Source organism: Vigna unguiculata, chromosome 1 (genome assembly GCF_037176805.1).
Source record: "Vigna unguiculata cultivar grain cowpea cultivar isolate G323 ecotype 2 chromosome 1, ASM3717680v1, whole genome shotgun sequence".
NCBI lineage: Eukaryota > Viridiplantae > Streptophyta > Magnoliopsida > Fabales > Fabaceae > Vigna > Vigna unguiculata.
The window spans coordinates 25,873,450-25,890,348 of record NC_140792.1 but is presented as its reverse complement, the minus strand read 5'-3'; the positions used below and the strand labels follow the sequence as shown (position 1 = coordinate 25,890,348).

Below are 16,899 nucleotides of genomic sequence, written 5' to 3'. Positions count from 1 at the left end.
TCACGTTGCTTTAACCTAAAAAACACATCCTTATAACATATGGCAATATCAAGCATCTTGTAAGTAGAATTCCATCTAGTTGGGCAATCCAAACTTAACTTTTTAGTGAAAGAAATTCGCAATTGTCTAGCTGTTTCCTCAAATTTTTCCATTCTTTTAGGAGTTGCTGTCCAATATGCTACACTTTCTCGAATTTTTTCCACCCCTTCTTTTAGGACGGCTAACCCTTCTTTCACAATCAAATTAAGGATATGTGTTGAACAACGCATATGAAGCAAAGACCCTTTCTTAATGAGTGTGTCCAACTTCAACTTATCCTTAATTTTTTCAATCATGCTATCATTTGTGCTGCAGTTGTCTAAAGTGATAGTAGACAATTTTGTATCAATATTCCAATCGAACAAACAATCAACTAATACATTGCAAAGTCGATCAGCTGTGTGAGGTGCGGGAACATAAATGAACCTATAAATTAAGCAATATTTTGTAAGACATATAATCTTTCTAGAGGTGCATAAAAAAAATTACTGGAAAATTTATAAATTAAAAAAGGTGTACCTCAAAATTATATTTTGCAATGTCCAATTGTCATCAATATAGTGAGCTGTGATAGACATATACCCTTTCTTTTGATTGCTTGCAGTCCACATATCCGATGTAATTGCTATTTTTCCTTTATTTGTATCTATCAACTTCATAACAACTTGTTTTTCATGTTCATAGATGCCGAGTATCTCTTTCTTTATCGTATTTCGTGAAGGAAGTTGAAATAATGGTTGAATTGTTGTCACGAATCTAATAAAACCAATATGGTCCACTATTGACAATGGATATTCATGCAATATAATCATTGTTGCAAGTTCCATCTTGGCATTTTCTTCATTATAAGCTCCACAAGCCAATTCCTTTTTGCCACTTGAAATCTTAGAAAAAAGTGTTTTTTGTCCCCCTTTTCCTTTTGCTAAAGCCTTCTTTTGAATACATATGTTTGTATGATGGTGCAAGTGCTTTGTTCCATTCTTTGTTTCTCCACCAAGCAGTTTCTTGCAATAGTTACATTTAGCTTTGTATTTTCCATCAACTTTTATTTTTTCAAAGTGTTCCCACACAACACTTTTCAATTTCCCTTTCTCAGGCTCTACTTGTGTTGTTGAATGTATTTCATCATGAACTTCTGAAAGTGTTTGCGTAGATGGATTCAATGGAGATTGACTGTCATTATTGGAACTTTGAAAGGGAGTTGGTTGTTGTGAACACTGTGGTGGACTTGGTACCTGCAAATCTTGATCTCCTGTGCTCATTTTCTCTAGAAACTAACATACGTAACAAAAAAAAATCAAACAAAGTAAAAAGGTTAATTTCTTTTTTAACAAAATATAAAAGGAAAACCAATAATCAAGTTTAAAAATATTTCAAATATTTTTTATACTATTAAAAATTTATATTATACCACTTAAACGAAATAGCACAAATAACAAAATTAAATTAATAATAATTCAAATTTAAACATAGATTCTTCATCTTTTGATCTTGAATTAAATTAAGGATTTATGCAATTGAGCACTTAAAATTGAGAATTAAACATTATCATGAAACAAAAAATAAATAATAAATAAAATTATCATAAAGGAGTAAAGATAATTAAATGTGTGACCCAAATTTGAGAATATCCATTTGAACATAACATAACGGAAAAAAAATGTATAATTAAGATTATGATAAAAGGAAAAGTACCTTGAAGATCTGCTTAAACCTTAAAGAACAAGCCAAACAATTAAAAGAGAGTAAAAAAGTGTATAACCAAAGTAACAAAAAGAAGAGCTACAAAATAAGAGTCAAACATTTTCATGAAAATAAATAAATAAATAAAGATAATCAAATGTGTAACCTAAAAATTATTTCATAGAATGAAATTGAGGAACACCTATTTGAACATAACCATGTACAGAGAGTAAAAATTATGTAATAAGAAGAAGAAAAATTACCTTCAAAATTAAATCTTGAAAAACAAACCAGACAATTGAAAGAGTAAACAAAGTGTATAACAAAAAACAAAGAGAATGAGAAATATGTTATATATATATATATTATATTATATTATATTATATTATATATTATATTACTATGTATATATATATATATATATTATATGTGTGGATATCTTATGTTTATATATATATATATAATTATTTATATATATTATATTATATTATATATTATATTATTATTACTATGTATATATAATATATGTGTGGATATCTTATGTTTATATATATATATATATATATATATATATATATATATATATATATATATATATATATATATATATATATATATATATATATTTTTATAGATATATATTTATTTTAAGTATATATTATATTATATTATATAATAATATAAATATAATAATATATATTATATTATTATGTATATATATTATATGTATATGCGTAGATATTTTATGCATATATATATATATATATATATATATATATATATTTCTTTTAAATTTTTATAAATTTGTCATGTTATAAATTTGTTTATAAAAGATCTCACTAGTTAAATGATTAATTTGTTTTATACGTATATATTATATATATTATATTATATTATTATGTATATATATTATATGTATATTATATTATATTATATTATATTATATTACATGTATATGTGTAAATATATATATATATATATATATATATATATATATAAAAGTATATTTTATTTATATGTATATATACTATATTATATTATATTATATTATATTATATTTTATGTGTAAATATATTATTTATTTATATATATTTTTTAGATTATTTAATAAATTATAAATAGTTTAGTAATTTAAGCGGGGACGGGTATTTGGGCGGGTATATATATATCCCCATCCCCATCCCCATCCCCAGTTGAAAATTTCGGGTATTACCCATACCCATACCCATACCCAGTCAAAGCGGGGATTCCCCGTCAAAACGGGGACGGGTTCGGGTGATACCCACGGGCACGGGTTTATTTGCCATCTCTAAACATACCCCCCTTCATATGAATTAAAAACATACCTTCCTATCATTACACACTCATGCTTACATCTTTTGATATCTAATGCCTTAGGTTCCCTTCACTTCACTACCTCACTGATTTCCAGCATACCACCAAGTTATCCCACACAACCCCAAATACACACAATTTTAACAGCACTCTTAAAAGACACCAGAACTGTGGTATCGCCTGGCAGAGACACAAGCGTCTCACCTCAACCACATTCCCATCTTCACACTTCACATGCATACATATGATAGTATCCAGCCTTTATTACGATTACACATTAACTACATGAAACAGTGACTATACGTACCCACATTCCAGGCTCAGTTGTTCTCAACCCCAACATGAACCCTAGACTTCAAAATTTCAGATAAGAATTCAAGCATCCAACATACACATACATGCACAATTAGCCATACTCATCAAAATTCACAATTAAGCATATAAACATCATGGCAAAATCGCAAGCACCCTAAAATTTCCCAAAACGATCAGACTGCGTAATCCCGTTTGCGTCGCCTGGGGGATCATCCTCTGCCGCCAGGCGGTTCATGGTGAAAACCCAGAAAATGGGTCTGGTGCTTGTGTCGCCTGGCGGGTCGCGCATAACCGCCAGGCAGTTTCTGGAAAAATTCTAGAAACCCGATTTCAGTTTTGATATACATGTAAAATACAATCCCAGCCCCTCATACATCACGATTTATGCAATAAAAATTAAAGCAACCAATAGGAACTCCCCTAACCTGGAATCCTTACTTAAAACTTTGACAATAGAGTGTTCCACCACTTGCTCGCTAATGCCTTCTTCAAGCTCCCTCCCTATTCAACCTCTAGTTTTCCTCACCCTCTCCACTTTTGTTTTGTCTCTCCTCTCTGACTGCAGATTGACTCTAGCTCTCACTTCACCCTCCTCTCACTTCTAATTTGGCTCTTTAATTGCACTTAAACTAGAGTTAATTTGGCCAAAACGAAAATGGTTAATTGTGAAGGGTAATTGCCATTCAATGAACCATAATGGACTGTTTTCAGCTCCCCTTGGCTGCTCTTTCTGCTAGGGTTTCCCTTACCCTTTCACATTCATGCCAAAACTAAAATTTGCAAAAAAGAAAGTTTATTTTTATCTAAGCCAAAGTTTAAACCCATCTCCACCCAATTGCAATTCATGAGAAGTGGAACTCTGATTTCATGATAACTATGAGCGGGTAAATTAGGTCCATAAGCACCTATGACATCAATCATATCTTGAAAACTTTTCAACTTCACAAGGTTTAATGACAAGCCTACTTGTCACATGCCTCTTTGATGTTAGCTTGCCTTAATTTTTCCTTTTTTCTCTTCTCTATTGCAGTAGTTGGATTTCTACAAAACATATCCATTGGTCCTTTTCTTCCACCGCTATTTCTTCCTTTATCATTAGTAGCCGTGGAAATTTCAACCTCATCTTCACTCTCATGGTTATCATTGGTTGCAATATATCTAGGATTGACGAAGGAGTTGTCTACTTTTTCTTTGTATAATTTTCAAAGTTCTTCTCTCAAATTTTTCAGAGTCTTGGTGCAAGCAGCAACATTGCCCTTCTTTGCCATGAGATGTTCTTTTGCTCTAGTAACTCCTCCTTTCATAACTTTCCCACAATAATTACAAATAGTTGTGTTTAAATTTGATTTATCCATCGGATGACAATGTTTCCATCTTGAGTCACTCTTATGGGATGTTCTTGAAGGATCATTATCATTGGCCATTGTTATTGTTGAAAAATAGGTATATTTTTTACAAAATAATTATAGTGAAATTAGACAAATAGAAAAAATAAATAAAAAAATTTGAAAAAATAAACAAACTTGGCGGTGGCGATCGGCGACAGTGTTGGTTGGTGACGGTGGTGGCCGGCGACGATGGAAGCTTGTGGCAGCGGGTGGTAGTGGCCAGTAGGGAAGCTTTAGAAGCTTTTGGTTTTGAATAGAATAAAATAATAGAGAATGAAGAAAGTTTTGCAAATAGGCTAGGTTAAATATGTGTTCAATGGACCAGGCTTAGGTTTTAAAGAATAAAAATGGTAACTGAAATTAGGGTAGAAAAGTAAAATAATAGGAGAAGAGGAACTGAAATTAGGGTAGAAAAGTAAAATAATAAAAGAAGAGGTTTCGATATTAGGGTAGAAAAGTAAAATAATAAGAGAAAAAATTTCTGCAATGTTAAGTGGTAAATATTAAAAGGTTGAAATGAGGGTGAAATGAAGAAATTTGGATGTTGGGGGAAGTGGGCCAGGCCCAATTTTAAATGTATCCGACCAATTAGGTTTAGGTTTTGTTATCTTCTCCTTCTTCCTCCAACCAACATGTCGCACAACTCTCTTTCTTCTCTTCTCCTTCTTTCTTCTCCTTCTTTCTTCTCTTTCTTTCTTCTCTTCTACTTTCTTTCTTCTCTTCTCTTGTTGTTGTGCGAGATCTTCGCCACGAGGGCTCTGCCACCCGCCACGTGCAAAACGGTCGCCATGAGCCACCATAAAAATTCTGATTCGTCCTCGCCTTGTTATGGTGGCTGGCCAGAAAACAGCTACTGATTTCCGCCATATCACGCCATGGCTGATATTAAACAACACTGATTACACGATGCTTTAGTTCATTTATATAGCTTTAATACACATATTACTTTTATGACATACCATAAACTACTAGAGATAAGAAAGAAAATTATCCTCTATTAAAGTGTGGATAGGATTACCATCTTCTGTATTAAACCAGTTCAACATCTCAGTGATATATGTTGTTGCTAATATAAAAATTATCTTTTAAAGAAAAATAAAAGATATCCTAATTGACACTACTCATACAAGTTTAAAGCACCAAAAGAGAATTAAATTCTGAGCTAAAGACTGAAAACAACAAAGAAAGGAAAAAAATCATATGAAAATCAATCTATACTAAAAATCAGTAACAGGACAAATAACAAAAATTGTTAAAACTACTTCTACATTTAACTCTAATCTATGATGTATAAAATGCAATATTTATATCTAAGAAAGTTTAAATCAATTAAAGAAAGCTAAGGAAAAGGTCAAATTCACAAAACAACACCTAACTAAAATTTCTACTATTTAACCCTATGACAACTTAATATAACAAATCAAATTTAAAGTTTTAACTGAAAACAGTGAATTAAAATCCTATTTAACTATTCCTACATGCTAAAAGTAACAATAACAATTGTTAAGTGAAATTTATTGCAAGAATTTAAAAGTACTAGAATACTACCTATGATTACCAAGCTAAACTAAAGTAGAGAAATACTGACTGAAGCATAAGTACAAGAAAAATAAATCAAATCACAAATGGACATTACCAAGGAAATAATGAAACAGAGAAAGGAAAAGAAACAAGAGAACAGAAAAAGTAAAAGAAATAGGGAATATAATCGATTATCGAAGAAACAAGAGAACAGAAAAAGTAAAAGAAATAGGGAATATAATCGATTATCGGTTACTGAATCCATTGAAAATGAAAATTGCAAGGGATGAAACCTAATCACAAAAAGAAGAAGCATAGAGAGCATACGAAGGTGATGCACTTTTTGCTAAAGATAGTGTGAAGAAGTTCAAATCAATGTGTTGGAGTTATCGCAGTTTTTGGATCAATTCAACGACGTTTCGCTCTAAGAATCGAATGCTCGACTTGGCTTGTTCCGTGAACTCGAATTGTCTCTACAACTTGAGTAATTCATCGGCCATGGTTTGATCTTCACGCACACTCCGAATGTGTTTCTCTCTCGTCCTCAGAAATCACTAAAATGTATACTATAAAAAAAATTTGAAAAAGATAACCACGAAGAAAGAAGTGTAAAAGATTAAAAATTAAAAATATTAAAATAAAAGAAATGTTATTACGGTTAAAAAATCCTACACAATTGTTTTTATTCCAACGGTTGCATATAACCCTAAAAAATAATCGCTAATAAAAATTAATATTTTAGTGAACAAATAAAAAAAATATATGAATAACCAATCTAAATAAAACAGAGAAATTTTTTTAATAATGTTGTAAAACTATCTTACTAAAGAGGTGTGATAATTTTTTAGTTAAAGTATCAAGTATATTTTTTCTTGTTTTAATTTATATTTTTTTAACTTATAATTCTTTTACTAAAATTAAAATTAAATCTATCTTAATGTTATTATGTAAAAAAATTTATGTCAATATTCATATTTCTTTTGATTTAATAAACTAAAATAATTGTAAAGCTTACAATTAATTATTTTATATACATTTAAATTAATTTTAACTTTAACTTTTTAATATCACTTAACTGTTATTTCTTTCAAATTTATAAAAAATAGTTATAAGGGTAACTAATGATATTTCACTTTATTGATTAAAAAGAAATAAAGATATTTTTTAAATAAAAAAATAAAAAACAAATTTCGTTTTTTAAAACTGTCTTAGTAAATAAAAATATAATATCAAGCTATCGCTTTCTTTATTTTATATTTATCTTAAAATTTTAATTCTTTTATTACAATTAAAATTTATATATATTATATCCTATTTTATTTTATTATATATTTTAATTTATTTATTAAGATTTATATTTATAATTTATATTTAAATATATACAATTATATTTAAAAAAATAATTTTAAAATATTTAAATTAAAAATAATTTTAAAACATTTAAATTAAAAGTAATTTAAAATATTTAAATTAAAAGTAATTTAAAATATTTAAATTTAAATTAATTTAAATATTCGAATTAAAAATAATTTTAAAATATTTAAGTTAAAAATAATTTTAAAATATTTAAATTAAAAATAATTTTAAAATATTTAAATTAAAAATAATTTTAAAATATTTGAACTAAAATTAATTTTAAAACATTTAATTTAAAATATATATATCTTTACAAAAATTAAAAATAATTATAGTACATTTTAATCGGGAAGGATTAGCTACAAAATATATTTTCTAGTAAACCTGTAACAATTTTGCTACGAATTAGCTATAATTTTATTCTTCCACTATTTCGTCGCAAATTAGTGAGAGAATAGCTACAAATATATGTCCTCTTAAATTTGTAGCTACTTTGCTAAGAATAAGCTACAAATTATTTCTTTTGTCATTTTCCCGCAAATTAGTGAGAGGGATTCAAATATATGTCATGACAAATATGTAGTTATTTTACTACAAAATCGTTACAATTTTATTCTTTTGCTATTTTTTCGCAAATTAGTGAAGGATTATTTACAAATATTTTCTTTCACTAATTTCTCTAGTTAAATAGAATTTTTTGTTATTGTGATAGTCCCATATGTTAGATCGGTATTAACAATATTAAAAACATTAGAAGATGATTATGTATTAGTCCAAACATTCTTCTCTTTCTTCAACTCCATTCTTATCCAATAATACAATCTTACTACTCACTACTCACCCGTGACAATAATCACAAATATTGTGACTGAATTAAGTAAAAAGTTATATAGACAAACATGATGGCCAAATTATTAATTAAATATTTTTAAATATATCAATTTTCAAAGTTTCTTTTACATATATTCTCTAACATTTGTTAAAAACTTATTGTATATGATATATTTTTATGCTAGTTTAATATAATTTTGTATTAGTATTTATCATGATAGAAAAAGAAAGATATTATTATTAAGACTAACTGGTCTCCTGTTATCTAAAATCACTATATTCTCTTATAATAGATAAAATTTTGGTGATACCAAATATTAATAAAATATATTAAATGCTTTATTTATTATTGCTTATATTATGAACCTTTTAATATATTTTCCCTAAAATTGTAATATTATCAGACTTTATTACTAATCACTCACGTTAAAAATTCGTAATCACAAATACTACTTCTAACATATATAAATATTAAGCTTATTTTATATGATTATAAATGCTAAAAATCCATAATCCCAAAAGATTTATTATTGTTTTATTATGTGAATTTAAAAACAAGTTTAGAAAATATCACTAACAATATAATAAATATATATGAGTTTATATTGATTTCTTATGCTAAATGACATATTATAAGCTCGTTCCATCGCTTTTTAGATATAATGGTTGTCTAATTACAACGTTTCTAGATAATTTAATTTTTTTAACAATCTAAAATAGATATAAGATAGCTGATCCTTTGACAGAGAATTTTTCTTTTACACTTAAAGTACAGTTTTCGTAAATTTTTATTTTTATATACTAATATAATATTTGATTATGAAAGGACAATTTGAAATGGATGTAGAAAGTAGTCGTAAAATAATAATTTTTCAAACTATTAAAATTGCCACGTAGAAGCTTAAAGAAGGTAGAAGAAAAAGAGTGCTTGAAAGAACAGTAATCCTTAGGAAAAAATAGAACAACACCCAACATAAATTATGTCCAAGTAGACCCTACAAACATCTTAATTACTAAGCTTTCTTTTTCCCAGTACACGGTTTGGATGGCGGTGTGGGACTATTATCTTTCTCGTAAACGTAAGCGCGTCCATCTTTTCCTTCCAAACTCAACTACTTATATGATACCTCCCCAAGCACCTCATTTCCCAAATACTCAATTCCATTGATCTTTCTCTTGCACATACAAACAACATGAGCACCAACACCGACAACACCAACCAGAAGAACCAGACGGTTCCAGAAGCACAAGGTGTGGCATCGTCTTCATCGTCTTCTCCGACGAACGTTAGCACTGAGAATTGGGGAACTCACATCATGGGCACCCCCGCCGTTCCCAGCAGCCACCCAGATAACAAAAAAGCAGCTTTACAGAGCGGCGGTGGCGGCGGACAACCTCAGCCTGTTCAATACTACCAACAACATCCCTACGTCCAACACAGCCCTGTCGAGAAACCCAGCAACAGTCCCATGGAGTCCATCCTTCACATGTTCGATACGTGGAGCAAAAAGGCTGAAGCCACCGCCCACAACGTCTGGCACAACCGTGAGTTTTTATTCGATTTTATGCAGATTAGTTAATTCAAACATAGCAAATCTTTTGTTTTTGCTAGTGTTTTTATCTTTTTGTTAGTGAAAAATCTATTTTAGATTTTGTCTCAAGAATCCAAACTTGTATTGTATATACTTACGAACAAACAAACTGAAAAATTAATGTTTCAGAGGACTAGGCCTTAAGAAAAGGTAGTTAGATTGTTCTATTTTTATTTTTTTTACATGATGTGATTGTTACTCTGTTACTGTTATTTGCAGTTAAAACAGGTCCATCAGTGTCTTCGGCTGCACTGGGGAAGATGAATCTGACTGTGAAAGCAATATCAGAGGGTGGATTTGAGTCCCTTTACAAGCAAACATTCTCAACCTATCCGAATGAGAAGCTGAAAAAGAGCTTTGCTTGTTATCTTTCAACTTCAACCGGTCCTGTTGCAGGAACCCTTTACCTGTCCAATATTCATGTAGCCTTTTGCAGTGATCGCCCATTGAGTTTCACCGCACCTTCTGGCCAGGAAACTTGGACCTACTACAAGGTACATAGTTTAGTCAAAATACTTCATCAAATCTTCTCTCTTAAGATTTGATCAAAAAGAAAATTGATGAAATGACATGAAATTGTTACTGTGACACAGGTAATGGTGCCTTTGGCGAAGGTTGGAACAGTCAACCCAGTGATCATGAGGGAGAACCCATCAGAAAAGTACATTCAGATTGTGACTGTGGATGGACATGATTTTTGGTTTATGGGTTTTGTCAATTTTGACAAAGCAGTGAAGAACCTCTCAGAAGGTATTTCACAGTTTGTAGTGCCAGGAGTGGCTGTGCCAGCCACTGCTTCTGGAGAAAATGGAAAGAACTTTCAGTGATTTCTTGTATTGGATTATTTTGGTGTATAATTTTGTTTAAAATTTTGACTTTGAGATTTGTGTAGTGCATTGGACCAATACTTTATTGTAAATTTTTGTATGAGTGTATGCTGCTATATATTTCATAATACACAGTTGAAATATGACTTCTGTTCTGCATCTTTTTTTCCCTCTGATGTGTTATTACATTTTTAGTTAAAAATACGCCCATATTTGGGAAACTTCAATGCTCTATAAAATATAATAATGCAAACTAATCAAAATGTATTAATTAGTATAGATTCTGAAGTGGGAATGAGCAGCTTCTCACATTTCAAAGCAGTTTTTTAATGTTTCCAAGTCCATTTTCCTTTCCACCTCTTTCAGACATAAGTACACCTCCGATCTTTAGATTTTTAAATGCACTGCTTAGTGTCTTATTCTAATTTCGTATACTTTTGTATCCCCATTCCTAGTTTCCATTTCTCTGCTTACACTCAACATCATATGTTAAACATATAATTAAGTATATTCAGTATTCAAATGAGTAATTCAATGTGTATGAAGCAATTTTAGAAGGGCTCCACTCATGACCCTCAAACTCTACATCATATTAACTTAAGGCATGATATGGGATGAATACACCATTTAGGATATGAAAAATTCGCCTTTGAATATTTGTTAGTTATCCAACTCTACACTTTTACTTGACCTAAAGTACACACTTCCATTGCATCTACCTTAGCATATTTGAAGATAATTTCATTTATATGGTTCCATATAAACTAAACCATAGCCAAACACGTACATTTCCAAGCTAAACTTTGTTTGTTATTCAATTATGGATCTATGAAGTGTTGGAAGTGTTGTTTTGCATTGTTATGATGCACATTGCTCATTCCTACCCATTTGTCACACAAAACCCAAACCTGGCTTGTAACTCATGTTGCAGTATTTTATAAGTTGACTTAACATTATATGTTTTTGTTTCTTTAGCCTTCCATTATCCATACACACTTTCTTGCCCTATGTGGGTATTTTTCTTCAATTACTTGTGTTAGATTCTATTTGGGGGAGTTCTCATTCAAACAAACCCCTTCTCCATCCTAATTTCCATCCCTACAAATTATTGTTCCAACTCCCACTTAACTATTGTTACCTTCCTATTGGTTCTATTGGTTTAGTTAGCATTTAGTGTGGGATCCCTTGACATAAAATTCTTTCTATTTACAAGTCAATTGCTTTTATTTCAATGCTTTACTTTAAGTTTAATTGACAAATGGTAAAGTTTTTTTCTTCTTTTTCTTTATTAAGAATGTTTTTTATTTTTTTCACAAGCTTTTAATATAAATGTGTGATTTACACGGCTGTAACACTACATTAAATATAAAAGTGATAATATGCATCATTATTTAAGTTTATTTCTAATTAAAATTGTTGACAAATTCTTTTAATATATTTGTGTTGTATATATTATCTTTATATAATGAAGAGAGTATATGTTATTTTGTATTTTATTATTTAAATCATTTTAATAAATAAATTGAAAAATATAGTTATTTATATTTTATTCAGAAACTATTTAAATATGATAAATTTAAAGATACATTATTTAAAGTATATGTATTGTTCACAAGATATTCATGTTGAATAAATTTTTTCCAGAAATATGATTCATTTCTTCTATCAATTTTTAGAGTCGTTGCACCGATTTTGGTACCCTAATCCAACAAATTTTGCAACCATTTACTATAGCAATTAGTTTATGATGGGAGAGCTCTATAAATTTCTAATATGCATTGTGTTTAGGGATGGCAATGGGACGGGACAGGCACGAGTATCGTCATTCTCTATCCATCTCTGTATAAAAAATTCATCCTCATACTCAAACCCAACAGGTATCCAACTTTTACTCCATCCTCATTGGGTAACGGGTATCATTTCGTACACATACCCATACATGTTTTCTTACTATATACTTCAATATTAATTTTAATTAATTTTTATAAAATAATAAAAAATTATGGTAAAGGAAACATAATATTATCAAATATTCAGTATTAGAAGGATGATTATTTCTTCCATATCAAATACTTTAAAATATATTATAATTGTTTACATTTTATATTATAATATCAAATCAAATTTCATGAGAACCAAAATATTTCTTAAATTTGCAAATATTAATGAAACATAGTTGATAAAATTTAAAAATATTTTTTTTAAATATAAAAGGAAAACAAATATTCAAATTAAAATATATTTTAAATGTTTGTTTACTTCAATCTTTTAAATTCTAATGAATCTCGTTCTTATACACTAATAAAAGTTATAATACATCACTTGATTAACATGATATAAAGAACAAATAATAATCATAATAATAAAATTTTAACATAAATTTTGTATCTTTTAAACTTCAATTATGTTGGATGGTGATAACAAAATATTCATGACAATTAAATTAAATTTTTATATTATACTAAATAAAAGTTATTTATACAATTACAGTGAAAAAAATTACAGTATGATTGATAATGAGTTAAAAAATAAAAAAAATAATTAGATAAAATATATCGAAATAGTATTCTACATAATGAAAATAAACAACAAATAAAAATATTAACAAATTAACAAATTTTAGAAACAATTTGAGAGACTATTGAAAGAAATTGCACAAAGGAAAACAAATGTATAATTAAGGGTATGATAAGTTGAAAAATATCTTAGAGATCTAAGAAAACTTTTCAAATATCAACATATATACTCAATGGTTGAGAAATAAAAAAAATTGTTTTAGGAAAACAAAAGAGTTCTTCAAATGAAACAAAAACTAATAATAATAATAATAATAATAATAATAATATATTACTTAGTAAACGAAAGGTTTGTGCTATTAAATACTTAAATTGAGAGTATTAAATATTCTTGTGTGAAAGGAAAATATACAATAAATAAAAATATTAAAAAATAATAGAAATATTCAAATGTGAGACATAAAAAAATTTTAATTGACATACATCTTTTTAACATAATTACATAAAGGTTATAATAAGATGAAAAATATAATTGAGATGCGAATGAGTTTCATGACAAACCAAATAATTAGAAGAAATAAAATATAGTATATATATATATATGGTTACTTAATTAATTTTGAATATTTTAATAATTTAAACGGGAAGTGGTATTATGGCGGGGATATGTACATCTTCATACCCAATTAAAAAATTCGAGGATTCATCATACTCATACCTAGTCAATGCGGGGATTCCCTGTCAAAACCACGCTCTCTTCTATAGTACACTAACAACGTTTAAGGGAGGGGCAGAGTTTGAAACAAAAAAAAAAACACATTAAAGATTCTCCCCACAGTGATATAATTTTAATAAATTAGAGAGTAGCCAACCCACCAAACCAACCTTAATCTCCCAATTGTTATGGGTTGAATCCATAACCTCATCCACCCTCCATTCAAACTTTACCATTAAGCCAACCATATAACTCCTTAATATGTATAACCGTATAATACACAATTAATTATATGTGATACGATGAATTTTACCAAAAAACTCTTGCATCTATATGATTAATTATGATGAAATATTATAGGCTTAATTAGTCGTATGATACCTACTTTTGTTCGGATGTTTTAGTTTGGTATCCGCTTTTTAAAAACTGTCAATTGTGTCACAACTTTTGAAAAACTGTCTCAATAAGGTCTCTTTCAGAAAAAGATTATTAAAGTCATTAACAATGTGCCACGTGTCAGTCTCTGATTTTTATTTATTTTTATTTTTTTAAATTTTGTTTTTTGAATTTTTTTTTGCCACATGTCAGGTCCCTAGTATGACACGTGGCACTATTAGTGCCACGTGACAAGATACTACCACGTGTCAGTGTCACTACCAAGGGTCATCGTCGAATTTGGATTCTCTGTTGGGTTTTTTTGTGTTGTTCCTCTATTGTGTCGTCATAATACACTGATTACCACTAATTTTGACGTTTTAAAATATATTAAAAAGATATTTAAAATACCAATACAGTGTATTTTTAATGCTCAGTAGAGGACAACACCAAAAAAACCAGTAGAGAATCTGAACTCGTCATTGTCTTGATTTCAATTTAGTGCCCACATATGTCTATTTATTTCAATTTAGTTTCTACATATGCCTATTTGTTTCAATTTAGTACCCACATATATTTTTTTTGATTTAATTTAGTCCCAATTTTTTTTAAATAGAGAAATATTGTCTATTTTGGTTCAAAATAGAGAAATATCCATGTCCTCCCTACTGAAAAGTTATATTGGTTGGTTTCATCTTGGTGTGATTCAAGGGTAAGACATTTCATATTGATTGCATTTAAAAAATGATGACATAATGGATGAGACCTTCTTAACAGAATCACATAATAGAAATGGAACAAGAATAACATTTTTTGTATTTCTTTTGTGTGTAATTTTTAGTGTTAGGCATTTATCGGGCCTCGTAATTGTATTTTTTCTATTTGTTTATATTGAACATTGAACAAGATTCTATTTTCTTGCAATTAGAGACTTTATGTAGTTTTTTAAGAAGTTCATTAAACACGCCTGCGACCATGAGTACAAGATCCATGGTATATAAGGTTTAGTGTATATTCTTTTGTTGAAGTGAGAATTCTCTTAGTTCTTTATTAGAACTTGTGTTCCTTATCTTTAAGTCTCTTGTTCAAAATGACAAATCCTCCTCTTCTATTAATTTTTCTTGATTGTTGCAATTGCAATTTTTTTTTATTTTGTCAACTGTTCAATGAAAAACATCATAAATAATCCTATACAAGATTAGTTTTCAATATTAGAAGGATGATTGTTTTTTCGATATCAAAATTTTAAAATAAATTATAACTGTTTACATTTTAGATTATAATACCAAATAAAATTTCATAGGAACTAAAACATTATTAAATTTTTAAATACTAATGAAACATAGTTGATAAAATTTAAAAATATTTTTTAAAAGATATAAAAAAAAATTCAAATTAAAATATATTTTAAATGTTTGTTTACTTCAATCTTTTAAATTCTAATGAATCTCTTTTTTATACACTAATAAAAGTTATAATACATCACTTGATCAAAATGAGAACAAATAATAATCATAATAATAAAATTTTAACATAGATCTTGTATCTTTTGAACTTCAATTATGTTGGATGGTGATAACAAAATATTCATGACAATTACATTAAATTTTTATATTGTAGTAAATAAAAGTTATTTATACAATTATAGTGAAAAAATTACAGTATGATTGATAATGAGTTAGAAAATAAAAAATAATTAGATAAAAATATATCGAAATAGTATTCTACATAATGAAAATAAACAACAAATAAAAATATTAAAAAATTAACAAATCTTTAAAAATAATTTGAGAGACTATTGAAAGAAATCGTAAAAAGGAAAACAAAAGTATAATTAAGGGTATAATAAGTTGAAAAGTATCTTAGAGATCTAAGAAAACTGTTCAAATATCAATATATATACTCAATGGTTGAGAAATAACAAAAATTGTTTTAGGGAAACAAAAAAGTTCTTCAAATGAAGCAAAAACTAATAATAATAAGTAAAAAAAAAATTATATTACCTAGTAAACGAAATGTTTGTGCTATTAAATACTTAAATTGAGAGTATTAAATATTCTCATGGGAAAGAAAAATATACAATAAATAAAAATATTAAAAAATAATAGAAATATTCAAATGTGAGACATAAAATTTTTTTAATTGACATACATCTTTTTAACGTAATTACATAAAGATTATAATAAGATGAAAAATATAATTGAGATGCGAATGAGTTTCATGATAAACCAAATAATTAGAAGAAATAAAAAATATTATATATATATATATGGTTACTTAATTAATTGTGAATATTTTAATAATTTAAACGGGAACGGGTATTATGGCGGGGATATGTATATCCTCATACACATTCCCATACCCAATTGAAAAAGTTGGGGATTTTCCATACCCATACCCATACCC

At 28.1% G+C, this 16,899-nt stretch overlaps 1 protein-coding gene across 1 annotated transcript; it reads left to right on the top strand.

Annotated features, from left to right (window-relative positions):
• The first annotated feature begins 9,594 nt into the window (after positions 1-9,594).
• On the top strand, positions 9,595-11,046 carry LOC114180789 (GRAM domain family protein). Its single transcript, XM_028067107.2, has 3 exons — positions 9,595-10,013; positions 10,280-10,554; positions 10,654-11,046. Exons 1-3 carry the CDS (start codon positions 9,662-9,664, stop codon positions 10,885-10,887), a joined length of 861 nt encoding a protein of 286 aa, XP_027922908.1. The 5' UTR covers positions 9,595-9,661; the 3' UTR covers positions 10,888-11,046.
• The last annotated feature ends 5,853 nt before the right edge of the window (positions 11,047-16,899 follow it).

Excerpts from the sequence above, each read along its gene's own strand:
- LOC114180789 (XM_028067107.2), top strand. The coding sequence starts at position 9,662 with ATGAGCACCAACACCGACAACACCAACCAGAAGAACCAGACGGTTCCA. Across the intron at positions 10,014-10,279 it reads CCACAACGTCTGGCACAACC|TTAAAACAGGTCCATCAGTG; the intron begins GTGAGTTTTTAT and ends TGTTATTTGCAG. Across the intron at positions 10,555-10,653 it reads AAACTTGGACCTACTACAAG|GTAATGGTGCCTTTGGCGAA; the intron begins GTACATAGTTTA and ends ACTGTGACACAG.